The 20872-nt window shown below is 48.2% G+C and overlaps 1 protein-coding gene across 1 annotated transcript in view; it reads right to left on the bottom strand.

The window, feature by feature from the left end:
- The window catches only part of CEP72 (centrosomal protein 72), a 67491-nt gene that overhangs the window by 34222 nt on the left and 12397 nt on the right, over window positions 1–20872 (bottom strand). Inside the window, exons 5-7 of the mRNA XM_044419081.1 lie at window positions 19710–19888; window positions 18455–18567; window positions 17037–17088 (exon numbers count right to left, since the gene is read on the bottom strand). Coding sequence (XP_044275016.1) covers window positions 17037–17088; window positions 18455–18567; window positions 19710–19888 — 344 coding nt within the window. The remainder of the gene's footprint in view (window positions 1–17036; window positions 17089–18454; window positions 18568–19709; window positions 19889–20872) is intronic.

The following is a 20872-nucleotide window of genomic DNA, read 5'->3' as shown; positions in this document are numbered from 1 at the left end:
TCTGAGGGGGTTAACAATAAAAGAAAAAAAGTATGCTTTTTACTGGAGGCCTGTGTCTGAGGGAAGTGACATTGTAACATGATGCACCTGCAAACTGGCAGTTAGTATTACTATTAGGACCTGAGAATGAAGCCTGATTCCATTTATATTAAAAGGTAGACCATCCATTTGAGGGATAAAGGCAGGTTGCTTACCTGTAACTGTCGTTCTTCGAGTGGTCATCTGAGCATTCACACATTATGGGTGCTGTGCCTGCGCAGTGCCTGTAGCCGGGTAGAATACAAAGCTTTAACAGATTTTGGCGGGAACTCTGCACCCCTCCCCCACAGTGCTATAAAGGGCGGAGCACCTGCCATTTTCCCCAGTCTATGGAGACCGTCCGATCACCCCCTGGTGGAGAAGCGGTTAGTGCAAGATGTCACCAGTAAAGGAGGAGCTAACTAAGAAGTAAGCATGTACATGTAGTAGTTACGTAGAAGGAGGAAAAAGAACTTCCTGTCCCCAATCACCGACACTGAGTGGGGCTGGTGGGTGGGTTGTGTGAATGCACAGATGACCACTCGAAGAACAACAGTTACAGGTAAGCAACCTGCCTTTCTTCATCTGTGCATCACACATTATGGGTGACTAGCAAGCTTACCAACTGGAGGCAGAATAGTGTTATCAGTGGAGAATCGAGGAGAGGACGGCATGACCAAAGGAACAGTCCTGTCTGGCATGCACGTCAAGTCTATAATGCCTGGTAAATGTGCAGGGAGTCATCCATGTTCCTGCCTTGCAGATGTCAGGCAGTGGGATGCCAGCAGAAAAAGCCGAGGAGGCAGCCACAGCTCTGGTGGAATGGCCCTTGGGCACGACCGGGAGGTCCAGCTTAGACAATTGATATGCCAGTTCAATGGTTTAGACGATCCACCTGGAGAGTCTTTGGGAGGAGATAGCAGAGCCCTTATCCAGTTCGGAATACTTAACGAAGAGGCGTTTGGCCTTTCTGAAGTTCTCTGTACAGGACCGATAGAAAGCCAGGCATCGACGTACATCGGGATTGACATGAAAAGGTGTAGCAACTTTAGGGAGGAAAGTTGCGAAGGACTACCTTTTCCTTATGAAAAGGTAAGGCGGGTCAACACAAAGAGCACAGAGTTTGCTCACCCTTCTAGCCAAGGTGATGGCAACAAGAAAGGCGGTTTTCCAGGACAGCAGGTGTAATTCAGTTGTTGCCAAAGGTTCAAACAGGGCTCTGGTAAGAGCTTGCAATACAACAGATAGGCTCCATGTCAGTACCACGGGGCAAACTGGAGGTTGGAGATTCTGTAGTCCCTTCAGGAAACGACAGATGAGAACATGTGAGAAAATGGAGGAGCCGGATACCGGACCACGAAAATGAGAAACTGCGGCGATGGACACTTTAACAGAAGTGGGTTTAAGTCCATGCTGATGTAAGGAGAGTAGAAAAAGTAAAATATTGTCAATTGAGGCTGAATGAGGAGGAAATTGGTTGGTCACTACAAAGGTGGTAAAACGCTTCCATTTAACCTCATACGATCGGCAGGTGGCTGGTCGTAGCGCAGATTGGAGAATGAATTCAATGTCCAACTGGAGAAGATTTGGATTCGATATGGTGTGTGTAGGCTCTGTCGGTATTGATCATTGTTCCGGTACCGAGGGAAGTATCGGAGTCATTGGGACTGATGAGGTTGTCGGGACTGAAGTCGAAGAACAAGGAACAGTTATTGGAGGAGCCACACGGTGAGGTTGAGAGAATCGAGGTCGGGATGGCGAATTGCCCCATTCTCCTGTGTAATTAGGTGAGGTACTTGTGGTAGACGGACGAAGGTTCGGTGGGAGAGATTGAGGATGGTTGGGAACCAGGGTTGGCGTGACCACCACGGCATAACAAGAATTGCCTGGGCTTTGTCGTGGACAATTTTTTCCAGGGTCTTTGTGATTAGCAGGATCGGAGGGAATGTGTAGAAGAAAAAGTTCATCCAACTCACCATCAGGGCATCTCCCAGTGAGTTCGGGCCCATGCCTGCCCGGGAGCAGTAATCCATGCACCTCGAATTGGTCGCTGTAGCAAGCAGGTCTATGGTTGGGGTGCCCCAGCGAAGGAAAATGTTGTTGCAGACCTGCTTGTCCAACTCTCACTCATGAGTTGAGGACATTTTCCTGCTGAGGGTATCTGCTTCCTCGCTGTCTATACCCGCAAGATGGACTGCTAGTAGAGTAATCCCCCTGCGGATATACCAGTCCCATATTCACAGGGCTAGGTGAGCCCATGGTACCGATCTCGTACCGCCCTGCTTGTTGACATAAAATACCATCATGACATTGTCCTAGGCTACTTGGACTATTTGGTTTTGAAGGGTGGACTCGAAGGATCGGAGAGCTTTGAAGACTGCAAGCAGATCCAGGTAATTGATGTGCTTGGTCTTCTCGTGGGCTTGCCATATGCCCTGAGTGCACAGGCTGGCACAATGAGCTCCCCATCCCATAAGGGAGGCATTGGTATGGAGGGACACCGAGGGCTGCGGTTGCTGGAATGGGACGCCTATGGAGAGATTGTCTTTGTTCGTCCACCAAGTCAAAGTCTGGTGAACAAAGGTAGGTGGCAGCAGCGGATGCTTTGGAGAGGCGTGCTGTGGATGGAAGAGGCCGTTGAACCACAGCTGCAGGGGTCGCACTCGGAGCCTGGTGTTGGGAACGACTGCAATTGTTGAGGCCATGTGCTTGAGGAGCTTCTGAATGGATAACGCAGGAGTTGGGTGGCCATCTTGGATATGCTGAATCGATGATCGAAGCTTGTCCATTCGAGCCCGTGGCAGGAACGCCCTGGCTCATATTGAGTCGAGACATGCTCCAATAAAGTCGATGACCTGTGAGGGGGCAAGACAGGATTTCTCGGTATTAATACACAGCCCGAGTTCGTCTAAAGTTTACACATAGTGTCAACGGCTGAAAGCAGATGCTCTTGAGATGGGGAGACAATCAGCCAATCATCTAGGTAGGGGTATATTTGGACACCCTGTAACCGGAGGTGGGCGCAAACAGGTGCCATACATTTCATGAAAACTTGTGGAACCGTAGTTAGTCCAAAAGGGAGGATGTTATATTCAAAGATATCAGAGCCGACCATGAAGTGGAGAAGCCATCTGTGAGACGGGTGGATGCTCATATGGAACTAGGCATCCTTTAAGTCCAGAGAGGCGAACCAATCTTCCCTCCTGAGCAATGGGAGGATATTTTGAAGGGTGGTCATCCGGAATTTTTTAGTCTTAATGAACTTATTCACACCATGAATAAGCCCGGATATAAAATTGAGTATAGGGCGTAGACCACCGTCCCGCTTTGGGACCGTAAAATATCTCGAGTAGAAGCCATGAAGCCCCTCTGAGCAAGAGATTTGGCGAATCGCTCCTTTACGAAGTAATTGGGAGATTTTGTCTCAGGACCACTGATGGGGAAGTGTAACGGATCTGTCCCGGGGGGGCACAGTATCAAACTTGATTTTATATCCAGGCTCAATGATGGAAAGCACCCACTTATCAGATGTGATGAACTCCCAGATGGGGAGTTGGTCTTGCAGCCAGTCCCCAAAGGGGAGGGGGGGAAGTTGAATGGAAAGAGAGAAGATCAGCTCACATGCCTTGTCAAAGCTGCCACTTGTCGGTGGGTTGACGGCCCTGACCTTGCTGGAACTGAGTGGCAAGTTGGCCTCGGTTGCGTTGCTGGCATGGTTGATATTGTTGGCATGGCTGATAATGGTGGTACGGCTGGTATTGATGATAGCGAGATTGCGGCCATTTACGTTGGTTCACATTTGGTATCTCCATCTTCCAGGTGGTGGCTTGAGTAAATGTACTCAAGCTTATGTTCCATGCGGTCATGAAAAAGACCTGAACCGTTGAAAGGCATGCCTTCGATGCGCCTCTTTGTCTCATCTGGGAAGTTGCAGGAGCATAGCCACACGTGCCGGTGTAAGGCGATGGATCCGATGAGTGCTCGGGAGTCACAATCTATGTGATGGTGCACCATACTGAGCTGTTGGATGGCTAGTTGCATAGCCTCGCGGATAAACACGCGGGCCAGGTTGCGTTGCTGCTCTGGAATAGTGGAGGTGATGGATTCTAGAGGTTGCATCATAAAGTATTGATACCTGGCCATCGTTGCCTCGTAGTTAGATATCTGCAGGCCTAGCCCCATAGCTGTGTAAATGTGGCGCGCCATCAGGTCTATCTTCCGACCTTACTTGTCTCTCAGAGTCGAGTGCTCCCTGTTATCTTGACCCTGGGACAACTCGACTACTATTGAGTTTGGCTTCGGGTGCTTCAGCAGGAATGGGCTGTCCTGCTACCTAACCTTGTACATCAACTTGTATCTCTGGGACGTTGGATGCGGCTGGCTCGGAAACTCCCAGGTGTCTGTCATAGCCTGGCAAAGAGTCGTTATCAGTGGAATGAAGATGACGAATGACTGTTCCTTACGAACGATGTCACAGAAGTGGTCCTCATTGGTGTTCGCCCGGTGTTCCACTTCTATCTCCAATGTCTGCATACATCGAGCCATGAGCTCTCCAAAGGTGGAGTAGGACTCTTCCGGCGGCCCAGGTCCCTAGGTCAAGATGACGGCATTGGGGGATGTGGAGAGCTGATCCGAGTCCTCAGAGTCCAAATCATAATGGTATGGTGGACTAGATGATGAGTCGGCCAGAGACAGAGGAAGGTGGGAAGTTGCGGCCACCGAGGTACAAAGCGCTTTCATTCTGGAAGGACGGGACCGGCATCTGCGCTGTGGAGGTAAGGGATAGTAGCTGTACGGTGGCGGGTAGTCCCAGTGATGAGACTGAGGCGGCTCGAACCCACCATACAGCATCAGGACCCAGCTCCTGGTGGATTGTCCCGAGACACATTGGTGGCAACACGTGTCAGATGGAGGCAGCGGCCTTGGGGATGCCTCTGGTGATGATGGCATTGGAGTCAGTGATCATGCCGGTGGGTGGCTCGGTAGACCAGAGTGGTGAATCCTGAATCTCACCATTGGACGTTGATCCGTGGAGCATGGGCTCGGAGGGATCCAACTCCGAAGGAGCTGACAACGCGATCCGCTGGGGGAATCCAGGTGGTGTGACCTGCATTACAGCCTGTGTTGTTGGACCCGAATGTGTCGGGACTGAGGCGGCTTTTGGGACCGATGGTGCCATCGAACCCGAGTCCCTGCAAGGCCCCTGGGCAAGCCGATGCTGCTTGCGGTCGGCTTTGTCAGTCTTGGCTGCCTTAGCCTTCTTCTAGACCAACGGATCCCCTTGCCCGATGTGCTTCCGTTTCTCCTTTTGTTTCAAAGAGGAGGAATGGGAGGAGCAAATGGTTTCCCTGGAAGCAGCTCCCTCGGATGGTGAATGAGCAGAGGTCACCGTGGGCGGGCCCGCTGGAGCAGCCTGGGGGCAAGCTCATCTGAGGCTAGGAGGGCCTGATCCCAAAGGATCTTACTCAGCCGGTTCTCCCAATTTTTGCAGGCCTGTTTGGTGAACAACTGACAATGGCCGCATGTGTCAGTGCAATGACCCTCTCCTAAGCATAGGAGGCAAAGCTTGTGCGGGTCCGTTGGAGACATTTTGGCCCCGCACCTAGAGCACTTTCAAAAAGCCGCGTGCTGAGCCATCAAGAAGAAGTGGATAGCGAACAGAGTGAAGTGAAAAGATAGCAAAAAGGTAAGAAGTATAATTTTTTTATTTTTGCCGGGGGGAAAGAAAAACTGTCTAACTAGGGAAGGGTAAGGATGTGAAAAACTTGGAAAAGGTTTTTTAACTAGTAGAGCAAGAGAAACAGCAGTTAGAAAAGAGCAAGAGAATGTAATGGAAGATACCGAACGGCTCGAGGCAAAGCAATCGGAGGTCGAAAGAAGACTGGGGACAATGGCAGGCACTCTGCCCTTTATAGCACTGCAGGGGAGGGGTGCGGAGTTCCCGCCAAAATCCGTTAAAGCTTTGTATTCTACCCAGCTTCAAGCACTGCACAGGTGCAGCACCCATAATGTGTGATGCACAGAGACCACAATGAAGAACTGAACATTCTAAAGATACCCATTCATCAGATGTTTGCTTCCTTTTCTTTTACCTCTGTTTTTCGTCTCATGCCTAATGGCCTTAAGGGGATAAGGCAATTAAATAAAAGGGATATAGTTCAACAGTGGCAGCAGAAGGGGAAGGAGAAATAACCCAGTGGTGAGGAATGAACCTCCACATTTGCATTGATGGATTTGTCCTACTATAAAGGACAATTTCCCTTTTGTAGAATCACCATGCACCTATGCACCACAACTCCAATATCTTTCTCTCTTGAATACAAAATCTCTACTCCCAATGGGCTCAGCTGACCCAGAAACGCTCCTTCACATACTGCCTAGTGAAATGATGGAAATCACTTCCACAAGATTGAGCAGTGGCCATTAATTTGTATGGCATTAAAAGAGGAATGGATTAAACAGAATCCCTATTGGGACCGATTCCTCCATCCAGATCTTATCATAGATTAGGCTCCATAGTTCGCTGGACGTGGATGCCTAAAGGTGTGGCCATCTAGAAGACTAGCTTGGAAAAGTGTCCAAGGCTTTCCCCTGGGGATCCTGGGCTTTGGGAGGAGACAATGCTGTCCAGGATTGTAGAGACAGGCTCTGCAGATTCTGTATGTGAGTTGAGTTGCAATTCATCAAATCCTATAAGGAGGATCTGAATGATGGACAGAGATCTTTGGACAGCTGAAGGGTGTTGTTGAGTGGTCTGAGAAGTGCCTGGCTCGAGTTCAGGATGGTGAAGTGGTTATGGTGAGGACCAGTATTCCACAGATCTAGGAGGAGCTGGTGGCCATTTGTATTTGCAGAGGTTTGTAGCACATTCACATGGGTACCTGGGAAAGTAACATCCTTGCAAGGAATATACACCCCAGTATGGGCTCCCCCTGTATGATTGTGCTGTCAGTTCAAACCCACAGATGAAATGGTGGACAGACATTGGTGATGGGTGGGTATAAGCAGGACTGAATGGACAAGATGTCCAACGTGCAGGTGTAACCATCTGGCAGAGGAAGTCTAAGTTCTTGGAGACTGGACTGGTGAGTCATGAATCTCCCATTCTGAAAATGATGCTGGTCCTGATGGCTTGAGTTGGATCCTGGTGAGGTCTGATTGAGCTGGAGTCGCAGAGTGATGGGATGGAGAGGCTCAAGTTGGTAGCATGGCCAGTGTGGATGAAGAGGTTGGAGTGGTTACCTGGACTGGTGAGCCATGATGCTCACAACGGGAGGGAGAGCAGTATTCTGTTCTCTTCACGTGTTTAGGCTTGCAAGCCTTTTTAGACTCTTTATGCCCCTCGGACACAAGGTCATTTCACTTTTCCTTAAGCTTCTTAGGCATGTCTGAGGCAGCCAACAATTTTGAAATGGTTGAAGTCAACCTGGGCTTGGTCGGAGCATTGGCTGCTGGTTGCTTTTTTGCAGCCTCCTTTGAAGTTGAGCAGCCTTCCCCCTCATCACCAGCAACGTCCTTCATAGTGATGAAGGGACATTTCCATTTTAAGGCAACCAGCCCTGTTTTTCCTGGCTTGTTTAGTGAAGGAACTTTTCCATGTGATGTTCCTCTCCCAAACAGAAGTGACACAGGGAGTGGATTTCAGTTGACGGCATCTTCACTTCACACTCTGCACACTACTGAAGCACCAGTTTTAGTGTCATTGGAGGAAAAAAAGAAAAATTGACAGGGTAAGAATATCGAGGGGAGAGATGATAGAAATGTTGTGGGTTTGTTTTGTTTTTTTGGTGAGGTGATGAGGAGGAAAGGGAGGTTTGGTGAAAATGGGGAATAAGTGAAGGTGGAGAGAGAAAATATCTCAAAAGATTATGAATAATAAGAATCAGAGTTAGAGATAGGACATACTGTGAGGTAAAAAGCTACAAAGGGAGCTAGAGATCCCGAGGCACTGTAAATGATGGTCAAAAGCAAATTCAGGAAATGATGGGAGCCTGCTTATTTATATAATGGTGAAGAGGAGGGGGAGTGGAGCTTCCACCAAAAATTCTGGGCTAAGCCCAGAATTGGGAAGAAGACTGGGAAGGAATCTTCCCAAATGTGGCACTGCACAGGCACAGCACCCATATGTGTGATGCACAGAGACCATGGTGAAAAACCACTCTTATCTGATTGTGATTTGTGTAATCCCTAAGCATTCTGGAAGGATTTGATTTTCTTGACTTTGTTGTTCAACTTTTCTTTTTACCAGTTTCCTCATTTTAGAAAAGTGTTGTCTTCTGAAGGCATGACTGCGTCTGACTTCCTTGGTATTTTCCACTTACATATAAATCACATTTCTAAGCACCCCTATTTCCAGCCAGTTCAACAAGGCTTGCATTTCACTCCAGGTCTTGAGTACTATCTACAATTAAATGCAGGAATGGCTCCCACTGGATTGGTTCATGACTGTTTGTTCCAGTACACAGTTGCTTAAGGTATGGAGAATTTTTGCTTCTTCACTGTCTAGCTGAAAGTAAAGGCAGGTTGCTTACCTGTAACTGTCGTTCTTCGAGTGGTCATCCATGCATTCACACACCAATGGGGCCTGACACGCAGTGTAGGCCTCATCCAGTGGAAACTTCCAGAGTTAGTCGCCATGGAGTGGGCGGGAGCAGGGACCACCCTGCACTCTGAGTGGTACATAGACGGCAGCTCCTGCCCATTCCCTCAGTGCCTGAAGACTGTGCTGTCCTAGGCGTGCGAGGGATTCGAGCATCATATATTCAAGCATTCCAGAGCTTTCACTGGAAGCTCAGGTGACACCGGTGGCAAGGAGCACTTTCTTTCAGCTTCGGTTGATCCATCAGCTGTGTCCCTACCTGGAGAATGACTGCCTGGCGACAGTGACACACACGTTGGTGACTTCCTGACTTGACTTCTGTAACTCGCTCTACGTGGAGCTGCCCTTGAAGACGGTCCAGATACTTCAGTTGGTTCAAAATAGAGCTGCCAGGCTGCTGACGGGGACTGGGCGTTATGTTCACATGACTCCAGTTCTCTGTCAGCTTCACTGGCTCCCCATTGAAGTCCGAGCCCAATTCAAGGTGTTGGTTATGACCTATAAAGCCCTTAACGGCTTGGGTCCTGGTTACCTAAAGGAGCGCTTATGTCCATATGTGCCTGCCCGCCCTTTGAGATCAGCGGGAGAGGCCCTTCTCTGGAAACCCTCCGTGAAGGATATTAGGAGGGTATGTACTCGGAGGAGGGCTTTCTCTGTGGTGGCGCCTAATCTATGGAATGTGCTCCCCAGAGAGGTCCGCCTGGTGCCGTCATTTGTTTTTCGACGCCAGCCAAAGACCTTTTTATTTAAACGCCATTTTAATTGTTAATATTATTTATTTATTTTATTTTTATGGCCAGGACGTCTCCAATTATATTATATTGTTTTATATTGTTATTATTTATTGTTGTAAGCCGCCCCGAGGCTTCGGTGAATGGGGCGGCATAGAAGCTTTCTAAATAAGTAAAATAAATAATGTATGGAGTGGCGATAGCACCCTGCCCCGGCCCATATGGGGCGGAAGCTGACGATAGCCAGCGGGGCGGAGGCGGGTTGTGTGAATGCATGGATGACCACTCGAAGAACGACAGTTACAGGTAAGCAACCTGCCTTTCTTCTTCGTGGTCTCCATGCAAATCACACACCAATGGGGCGATTAGCAAGCTGGCACCTCAGGAGGAGGGAGGTTATCCGCTAGCCGATATCCGTCTAGCCGCTAGTGGCACACGAAGGTCAATGGTGTGGACCATGTCGCTGCCCTGCAGATTTCCTGAAGGGGAATGCCAGCCAGTAGAGCAGTGGATGTGGCCTGGGCGTGTGTGGAGTGCGCACGTGGCTGTCTAGTCATTGGGATCTTGGCCATCTTGTAGGCGAGGGTGATGGAGTTGGAGACTCATTTGGATAGTCTCTGGCTGGAGACAGCTTCCCCGGCTTTGGAGCCTTCAGCAAATGAAGAGGCGCTCTGAGTGGCAGATGGTCTCAGTCCTGGACCTGTAGTAGGTGAGGGCCTTTCTGACGTCTAGTAGATGCAAGGTGGCCTCAATGGAGGTGGACGGGTTGGGGAAGAAGGTGGGCAGGATGATGTCCTGGTTCAGGTGGAATGAAGATGTCACCTTTGAGACAAAGCTTGCGTCTGGATGAAGTACGACCTTGTTCCTGTGGAATGTCATGAAGGGAGCATCGATCCAAAGGGCTGCTAGCTCGCTGGCATGTTGGGCTGATAGCCACCAGAAAGGCAGTCTTTCAGGACAGGAGCCTAAGGTCCGTTGTGGCCATCGGTTCAAAGGGCCTCTTTGTGAGGGCCTGCAGAACTACAGAGAGGCTCCAAGAGGAGGAATGGGGCCAGGTTGGTGGGGCAAGGTTGCGGAGGCCCTGAGGAAATGGCGTGCCAGTGGGTGGGCAAATACAGAGGACCCTTGTATGGGAGGGTGGAAGTGGGAGATGGCTGCTAGGTGAACCCTAATGGAGGAGGGGGAGAGACCCGCTGCAAAGCGGGATTGCAGGTACTCCAGGATGTGTTCCATGGAGGCTAGGGAGGGGTCAAGGCCCTGTGCTGTAGTGGAAGCTGAGAAGGTTTTCCACTTAGCCTCGTAGGAGCAGCGTGTGGAGGGTTTGAGGGTGGCCAATAGCACGGTGGCGACAGCCTGAGGTAGGGAGCCGTAGGGTTCTGTCAGGGGGGTATCTTCCAGGCTATTAGGCGCAGGATCCTGCCCTGGTCCTGGGAGAGGAGGCTGGACCTAAAGGGCAGGTGGTAGAAGGTGTTCCCTGACAGGCGAAGGAGGAGAGGGAACCAGGGTTGTCTTGGCCACCAGGGAATGATCAGAATGCAGCTGGTTCCCTCCCTCTGGATTTTGGCCACTACTTTGGTGATCAGGGGAAAGGCGTAGAAGAGGTCCCCCTCCCATCTGTGTAGGAACGCATCCCCCAGGGATGGCCTGCCATGTCCTGCTCGGGAGCAGAACAGCCTCCAGTTCGCGTTGTTCGGGGTAGCAAAGAGGTTGATTGTGGGCTGACCCCATTTGGTGCACAGGGAGAGGAAGGTGGCTGTCTCCAGCTCCCACTAGTGGAGGGTGGAGGTTGCACGACTGAGGGAGTCGGCTAGGGTGTTTAGGCACCCTGCGACATGCACTGCGGTGATGGTGATGCCCTTCTGGGTGCACCAGTGCCAGATGTCTGAGGCCAAAGTCGCGAAACGGACGGAAAGGGTCCCTCCCTGCTTGTTCAGGTACTGCATGATGGTGTTGTGGCAACCTGACATCCTGACAGGATGTTCTGGAAGGATACCAGAGCTTTCTGGACCGCCAGCGTCTCCAGAGCATTGATGTGGAGACAGGCCTCCCTCTGGTCCCAGTGGCCTAGAGCATGCATGTCTGCGCAGTGAGCACACCAGTCGGTGTTGGAGGCGTCAGTGGTGATGGTCACAGAGGGCTAGGGGGGAGGGGAGGAAGAGGATGCCCATGGTAAGATTGTCCACGGTGCACCACCATAGTAGGGACTCCCTGACCTCCTGGGGGGGGGGGGTAAGGTGGGTTGTGTAAGGTCTTCGTCCCACATGAAGGCTCTCACGAACCACAGCTGAAGAGATCTCATGTGAAACCTTGCCAGCTGAAGCACCGTGACCGTGGTGGCCATGAGGCCCAGCAGCTTCTGGATGGTGTGGGCGGTGGACAGAGGTGTGGCCCTGACAGCAGCGGCCAGTGTGGTGATGGCCTCTGCCCTTGGCTGTGGAAAAAAGGCTTTGGTGAGGGTGGCGTCCAGGTGAGCCCCTATGAAGAGTTTAGACTGTGTAGGGGACAGAACAGATTTGTCGTGGTTTATAAGGAGACCCAGGTCCTGAAGGAGGCGGCATGTCAGGAACACACTGCACAGTAGATTCTCCCTGGAGGGGGCCACGAGGAGCCAGTCATCCAGGTAGGGAAAAACCTGAATCCCCTGGAGCCTGAGGTGGGCACAAGCAACCACCACGCATTTGGTGAATACGCGTGGGGCCGTGGCTAACCCAAAGGGCAGGATGCAGAACTGAAAAGCCTGCTGGCCGATTTGGAAGTGCAGAAAATGTTTGAACTCGGGGTGGATCGCAAGTAAGCGTCCTTGAGGTCTATGGAGGCAAACCAGTCTCCTTGGTTAAGGTGAGGGGGAATGCCCTGTGGTGTGACCATCCTGAACTTCTTAGGGGTGATGAATTTGTTCACCCTCCTTAAGTTCAGTATGGGTCTTGGAGTCCCATCCTGCTTGGGTACTGTGAAGTACCTAGAGTAGAAGCCCCTGTGGTCAGAGGGGGAAACATGTTCAATTGCCTCCTTGTCCAGCATGGTTTGTACTTCCACCCATAGGGCAGGCGATGGGGTCATTGTCCTGATGTGGCCAAGGGGTGGGAGGGAGTCGAATTCTATTCTGTACCCCAACCTGATGATGGAGAAGACCCAGGAATCTGAGGTGATGCCCTCCCATGCGGGGAGGAAACGCACCAGGATCTGTGAAGCAGATGGTGGGGTGGGAGGTGGAGTAGCAGATGAAGTGGTGGAGGGGTTGCCTGGGCTAGGGCATCATACCCTGCGCCTGTTGTCCTGGCCTTCTGCTGGGGCCTCTGGCGGGGTTGGAAGTCCCACCTTTTGTTAGAACGTGGCGCTCTGGAGCACATGGGGCGGTCCGGACCAGAATGGCGTCTGGGGACCAGCTGCTTTCCCTGCCAACTCCTCTGTCTTGGGCCCTGGCCAAAGCCCACACGCTTTCCAGTGGTGTGCGATTTGTATAGAGTTCATACTCTCATCAGTTTGAGTACTGAAGAGTCCTTCACCATCGAGGGGCAGGTCTTCAAAGCAGGCTCGGGTTTCAGCGGGGAGAGAGGCAGAACACAACCAGGCATGGCGGCGTATAGCCACTGCCCCCATCATGGCCTTCCTGTTGCAGTTGATGTGATATTGAGCTGCTTCCAGCTGGAACCTGGAGAGGTCCTCAGCTTTAGTGTGCATGAGGTGGACGGGCTCACGCAGGTGCTCAGGAGCTGGCCCACAATAGCTCCCAACTTTTCCCATAGTGGTCTCATAGTTGGATATTCTGACGCCAAGTGCAGCCGCGGCATAGATCTCTTTGGACATAGTGTCCAAGCGGTACCCCTCTCTGTCCACTGGGGTGGGGCTGGTCCCTTTGTGGGGTACCCTGAATGGCCTCCATAATGATGGAGTTGGGCCTTGGGTGGTGGAGTAGGTGGGGGAAGGGCTTGATCATAACTTTAAACCTGGATTCAGCCCTGCATGAGGTGGTCAGAGGGTCAGACGGGGCCTTCCAGGACTGCTGTGCTGTGCGCAGCAGGGCAAGCATGACCGGGATGGACACTGTGGTGTTGTCCCCAGAGGCAAGTGCATCATAGCACGGGTCTGCCTCAGGTTCGGAGGGCTGGCAGGTTTGGAAGTTTCAGTCCTCGGCCATGCGGAGCACCATATCAGTGAAACTACTCCCTTTGGCAGGTGAAAAAGAGAGATCCTGGTCCCAGGCCTGCCCCCCTGGGGTGTGGTTTGGGGTTGCAGGGGAGTGGAGGTGTCCTGAGGCAGGGGAGTGGCTCTGACCTGAATCCTGTGATATGGATCAATGATAGTGGGTGCTCCTGTCCCAATGGGCGGCGCATGTGTGTTTGCAGTGCGAAGCAGGGCTGTGGGAGTAGTGGTGCTGGCGGGGGGGGGGGGCTCCTGGGGTAGGCCTCATCGCTTGTAGGGTCCTCGCTGTACCAGCGGTGCCTTTTGGGCCTTCTCGTATCTGGAGGTGCTGCTCGACTTGCCACTAGGTGAGATCCAGCGATGGCGAGAAGCTGCAGTGCTGTAATCCGATCCGCGAGAGCCCTGCTTCCTGCTGGTGCGATCTGAGTCTGAGGATCTGAGCGCCATGCAGTCCTGGAATGCTCCTGCTGGCTGCCTCTGCCTTGCGCATGCCTTCTGAGCACTGGCGGTGAGGCGGGAGAATATTCAATGCGTTCTGGGAACGGGAATCGCTAGAGGAAGAGAGGCTCTGTGCACATTGCACCCTCGTAAGCCTCTTCCTTGAGGTCTGAGACCTGGGCCTAGACCTGGCGCGGGAAGTGCAGGCCTCCGATGAAGCAGAGTCAAAATTGGCTGGGCAGGGCCTCCCTGTCGGCAGATAGCTGAAGATGGTAGAGCTGGAGAGTGGGGAGGCCTCTAGCTGCTGTGCTGATCCCCCTCGGTTCCAGCGGGGGGGGTGCGATGATCCTGCCGGCTCTGTTGCAGATTCTCAGTGCCTGTGGACGCCCCTAGGGACCAGCGTTCCCCGGGGAGGGGGGTGCTCTTTCGGCGGTCTCAGTTGTGACCATGGAGGCCGTGCCACATGTGGGGGTAACCAGAGGCACGGGCGACATTGTTGGGATGGCAGCGCCCAGCTGCTCCAGTCCTGGATATGCGGGGGTTGCGCCCGGGGGTGCTCCAGAGGCCAGGAAGACCGCATGATCCTGGGCTGGCTCCGATGCCACAGGAAGTGGCTCCTTTGTAACGCAGCGCTTTCTTTTCTTCGCTGGCGCCGCCGCATTGGAGGGGCCTTCCCCTGATGACGCTGCCCTCCTCCTTGCCCTGGTGGGCTTAGAGGAATCTTTCCCTGGGGGGATTATCCACTCCCGGGGTAAAGGATGTGAGGGCGCACCACCATAAGGCCTGTTTAAGCTGTGTGATTCTTTGCTGGCGTGTCTGCTTCTTAAAGGCCTGGCAGTGGGTGCAAGTCTCCACGATGTGCCCCTTGCCGAGGCAGAGGGGGCACTTAGGGTGCCCATTGTTGGCAGGCATCCTAGCTGCGCAAGAGGTGCAGCAACGTGGAGTTGAATCGGCCATGCAGTCCTTGGAGGAGCCAAGGAAGAGAGAGAAAACTGAAGCTTGAGAAAGGTTAGAGAAAGAGGAGAGAGAAGCGGCAGCCTTCTCTCCACGCAGTTAAAGGAGAAGAGGACTTTGGTTTTTTTGTTGTTTTTGAATAGAAGGGAGAAAGAAAAAAAAATGGCGAACTGTTTAAGCTGGAGAGGACCGATCCGGAGAGCGAAGCCCAGTGCGGTAGAAAAGAAACTGAGGGAATGGGCAGGAGCTGCCGCCTATGTACCACTCAGAGTGCAGGGCTGTCCCTGCTCCTGCCCACTCCATGGCGACCAACTCTGGAAGTTTCCACCAGATGAGGCCTACACTGCATGTCAAGCCCCATTGGTGTGTGATTTGCATGGAGACCACGAAGAAGAGCTGAAGTAATTCATTAGTACATTTTCTCCTTGAATGTATCCTTGATTCTCAAGACATTCTGAGTACGACCACAGTACCAAATAGCTTTTGGAACCTAGTATTGTCACCCAAAGTGAGTATACTGTGAAGTTAGGTAGTCAGTGTGACTCTAACATACAGAGCAAGTCTTTCCCCTTGCTTTGTCCTATCTTGTCCTTTCTATAGAGCTTATCTCTAGAGATAACCATAATCTACCAGTTCTCTCTATACTATCAGGTTTCTGTTATGCTCACTATATATTCTCCTTTAAAAAAAGAAGTACTCCATATCTCCCAATTTCATGCAGGGGCTTCCTGTGTTTAATACGTGCATTTTTCTTTATAGCATTTTAGACTTTTCGATTGGCCATCATATTTTACTGTATGCTTTACCTATTTGCAACTCATTCGTATTTGGGAAGTCAAAAACATTTTCTTTTTTCTTTTTTTATTTGCACAAAAAAGAAATGAGATTCACATAAAATAAAATAAAAATTATATAGGGAAAAAGGACACCAAGGGATATTACAAAAATGTATAATTTCAACATCTAACCTGTTCATAATAAAGCAAAAATTTCTATCTCCTCTAGTAGCAGTTAAATCAATCAGTTTTCAGTTAAGGTCCAACCACAGGTTAATCTAATTCATCAAAACAATTATGAATAATGTTATAACTTTAACATGAAGTATGGGAAAACAGAAACATTTTCATTGTTAATGCCTAGGGGTGATACAAGTGGAACACCTGTCAGTTTAAAAGTTGCCCCACCACTTTTTAATGTAAGCAGTCTGCTTCCATTCTGGTTCAGCTGGATCCAGTTCTAGAGATGCTTTTTTGTTCCTTAACCAGGAATGTGAACAACAGATATGGAATAAGGTGAAGAAGAGGACTGCAAGGGATTGAGTTACTATGAGCCTGCTCAATACATACTGCTTTAAAAAAAACCTACTCTCCCTGCTTTTAAAAAGTGAACTAAAACTTGAACTCTTAATCTGGTCTGAGCTGTACCTTAAAGACCTAAAACTGATCCTACACTGAAAACAAAGTCTGCTACTTTTGTTTACATGCAGACTTTTCCACTAGCATGATCTGCATTGTGGACTTTGTCATGGTAGAGCTATTTATTCTTTTCTGAAACCATCTGGGCTTTCCTGTTAGAGCAGGACTGAAAATGCTGTCAGTTCTTCCAGGATTTTCTCCCCAGGGTTTTAATCCACAACCCACATGTTTCTAAAGCAGGAGAGGCCAAACTTCTGACCTTCCAGATATTGTTGGACTGCATTCCACATCAGCCCTCATTACTGGCTATGCTGGCTAACGCTGATGGGAGAAGTACTCAAACTATATCTGGAAGAGCCACTAGGGACGCTCTCCATTCATTCATTCATTCATTCATTCATTCATTCAACTTGTATTCTGCACTAATAGTCCCATAAGACTATTATAAAGGATTAACAACCTCTTGGGATTTATTTCCCTTTGGTGAGTCCTTGTTTTGGCCTCAGCAGATGATTTGTAAATTATTATCTAACTAAACTAAATTAAATTAAATAAATAAATGCATAGTATTTACTTTTTCTCTTGGGTGCCTAACCCACATGCCTAGACTCACAGGATTTTAAGCCTATGTTATTATATAAATGAATTAAACTCAGATAATGAATTTATCTTATTTTCAATATATAAGTACGTGTGGGAAAACAAAAGAAAAACTAAGCAGATTTGTATGTAACATACCTCTGTCCAATTCTCTGGTGTCCAATGCATTCACATTTTCTGATACAGCATCCTAAAAAAGATTTTTAATTAACCAAGTATAAAGCTCTAAAAATTCTACAAATCAACCTATTTTGAAAGACCAATCTATGGGTTGCAAGCTTTGCATTAATCTTTGGAATAGTATTAAGTGCTTCTGTTCAACACTGCAACAGAAATCACCAAACCCAATAACTAAGTATAGTGTTAAATCCTCTATACTGCTTGATGCTTATCAGTGGTGCTCCTAAAGCAGAGGTAGGCACCTTTTGGGGCCCAGATGTACATGTGGCAATTTGAAAAACTATCTTGAGCACCACCACAAAAGAGCTGTTGTGGGAAGTGTGGCAAAGGACAAATAACCTGTCCAAAAGCTTGAGTAAGCAGTGGATATGAGGTCTGAAGTTGAGCACAGTAAACAACTCCTTTGAACCCACAGTTTTCAATACCAATAGAAACCTATTTCATGGTGCAATGCCAGTTGCCAATAAAAAGTGTTAATTCTTGGAAAAGGCTGGGACATTAGAATAATTTAACAAGCACCAAGACCAATGTATCTGGTGGAACACATTTTGTACTCTTGTTCTAAGGTATTCCTGATAAGCCCTCATACACTTGGGCCTTCAAGAATGCAGGATCCTGTTTACAGAATCATGCTTGGAAGAGGATTATTCTGGTATAGTTTGTCCACCAAATATTATACCAGAATTGACTGCATAAAGAGAAGCAGGTATTTAAAAAAAACCCTGAAATAACAAGGTTTATATTACCTGCAAGAGCCCTGAATAATTCACAGGTACCTTATTGAATAATACACTGTAGGCCACATTTCTGTACACACTTTTATCCCTACACCAGAAGTAACACATGAGAACCTTTATAAATGAATGAAACCCTCTCCTTACCCAACTCCCAAGGTTATGTTAGTTGCCATTCTGACCCTGATGTTCCCAGATTCTTGCATTCTGGTGTTCAAAGGCATCCTACCCTTTCCTTTATCTCTGCTATCCCACAGCCTTTTCCCATTAGTTTTCCTTTGCCCAGAGTTTCTGTAGGTTTCCCCTTGAGTCCTGAAGTGCTCCAAACATAACAAGAAAGTAACTCCATATGAGTCTTAGATAACCAAGCCAAAATTTGAAAGCAGTGATTTTTTTGATAAGGCTATTAGTAAACAGCAGATTTTTCCAACTGAGAAACCATTGTTTGAACTGATTTTCTTTTGTTGGTTGAAATGAATGGGAAAGAACTGTTGACTTTTTTTTACAGCAGTAAATAAAATGTCTGGCATTTCTGAAATCAGGAAATATTTAAGTCAACTGTATCCCTGTCTGGTTTGCACTGCCTAATGGCTTAGCATAGGAAGAATGAACAATACAAGGTTGTATGTTTATTTTATTTACCTTGGGCACAGGTTCTTGTTCTTGTAGCAATTTCTTTTCCATTAAGATACAAGGTCGTGGGGAGACAGAAGACCTCCAGTGCCTCCCAATATTCTTTTCCATTTTGTAAATACCTAAAGAAATAGCATAAATATTATGCTAAATACTATTTAAATACTCAATATAGAATGCTTTTAGTATTCTACAATATGTGAGAACTTTTATAAATGAATGACATGTATGCCACCCTCTCCTTATCCAATTTCCAAAGTTATGTTGGTTGCCATGCTAGCTCTGATATGCCCAGAGTCTTGCATTCGGGTGCCGTGAGATACTACAGCATCATGGAAAACATCAACTATAGAAATTCCATATGGTGTGTGAAGAGCAAAGTTTTCTCACTTCAATTTTTGCTACTTTCTTTCAAAAAATAAATAGAATATAACAAAAAATGACAAGGTAGAACCTGCACTGTTTTAAAATTATTTTAAACTGCTTTGCTTTTCTTGAAAAAAAAGGAGAAATAATCACCCCCATTACTCACCAAAGGCTTTAATTCACCAAAATTCTACATCATCAAATCAAAAGTTCAGCATTAAAAGATTTAGCAAGTACCTTTGAAAGTTCTTGGTTTTTATTAGATAGTACAAGAAAATATGGCCACAAGAACCACCCCCAAGTTGACTCCAGCTAGTTCAGAAAAAGGGATTGTTGGACAACAGAATGGGTAGTATACTATAAAATTCCTATTCTGTCCTGAACAGGAATTCAAAATTGGTGGGATGGGCACCTTTTAAGGAAACAAAGAGACCATTGCAGCTTTGGTCTTGCTTGCTGTCACAAGGAGAACCTAGATGGGCAAAGCTGAGAGATGTTCAGATACTCAGTCTCATCCAACAAGACTGGCTACTCAACCAGGATCAAGTCCTGGATTACTGTTTTTGCCCTTACCAGCCTGGCATTCAACAGCAATACTTTCAACCAAGGGGCACTGTCACCAAGACCATTCAGGCTCTCTGAACTGACAAACATTCCAGGAGCAATTCTGTTGTAATCCATTTCTCTATACTGACCCGTCTCTAACTGCTATGTCTCCCTGTGCACTTTACTATTACACTGGTTGATCTTTGCTTCCCTCCATCTCATAATATGCACTCAGTAAATTTGATGTTGAACACTGTGTGATTCAGAAACTAAGAGTGGCTGTTGTCTTTAATATGAATGTATCCATTACTGAAGTTAATGAATGAGATTTTAGAACAGAAAAATTACATACTGTTTAAATCATGAAATTCAACTGGAGGGGCTCTCTTACAGGACCCAGTTACTCCTGAAGGCTTATTTGGGTCCCATTCATGCTTGGCAATGAAATTTAGGACTGCTTCATCATCTGCATCCATCAACAAACACTTTTTTGATATGCCTTTAATGTACACAGCTCGTGGATGGGCAGATCTGCAACGAGGCAAAATGATGGCACACAGTCACCTTGTTTTATTTCCTCCTTTATTTGATATTAGCAAAACTGCACCTTTTAAAAACCTAAGATACAGATAAAAATCATAATGTAATTCTAATTGACATATTTTGGGAATCAGTAGATCAGTTAATTCACAGCATTTTAATTAATACATTCAGAATGGAGACAGAAGTTCTGATTGCAATGTCTTTCAAAGAATTCCCAGACCACTGGAGATAAGATGGTTTTAGATCAAGCTGTAAATTAGGACAGCTTTATGCCATGCCAGCACAATGCCACTTTGCCTGAAGCAGAATGAAAAGGAGCATAATAGTTTTTGCCTGGTTGAAACAAAAACCGCATACTTGTACTATACTGCAGATACAGCACAGCACCAACACAGCTCTTACATACTTCCAAATATGCTAGTACTGTCATAGCTTGTCTATAGCATTGTACAGGTGTGTTGTTGTATATGAATCCAAGAACATCAGACTTGCACGAATCCATGGACACAGGTCTGAATTATACTTGATTTCTATAGAAGTACACACACAGCTCAGGCTGCTTTGGTCATTTGCAGCTTAACTGAAATACTGGAACATGAGAAAACTAATACCAAGAGATGGGCAGTGCTTTCCCTCCTAGCAGCTATTGTTGTAGGAGCCTAACTGAAAAATGGAAAGGTCATGCATGTACGCTCATGATCATGAGAATCGTGCAGTGTAAATCACTGGTCTGCCAGACCACTTCGGCACAAGAAATGGGGATTCCACATGCACACGCCACTCTGATCTTTCCATTTCTGTAGGCCACAGCTCCTGTGTCAGAGGCTACTCTTCTTTGATCCCTTTGGGTTGACAGAAGCTTGGTAGACAGTAGCAGGTGAGAGGAGGGGGGAATGTAACATTAAAAACCAGGAGTCTCAGTACTGTGCATGTATCTCCTCCCACATAGTCTTTGAAATCCCAGCCCACTAC

This window comes from Varanus komodoensis, unplaced genomic scaffold, assembly GCF_004798865.1.
Source record: "Varanus komodoensis strain SLA01 unplaced genomic scaffold, ASM479886v1 scaffold10, whole genome shotgun sequence".
NCBI lineage: Eukaryota > Metazoa > Chordata > Lepidosauria > Squamata > Varanidae > Varanus > Varanus komodoensis.
Note: the sequence above shows the minus strand (reverse complement) of the source record. Positions and strands in the feature narration are given on the sequence as shown.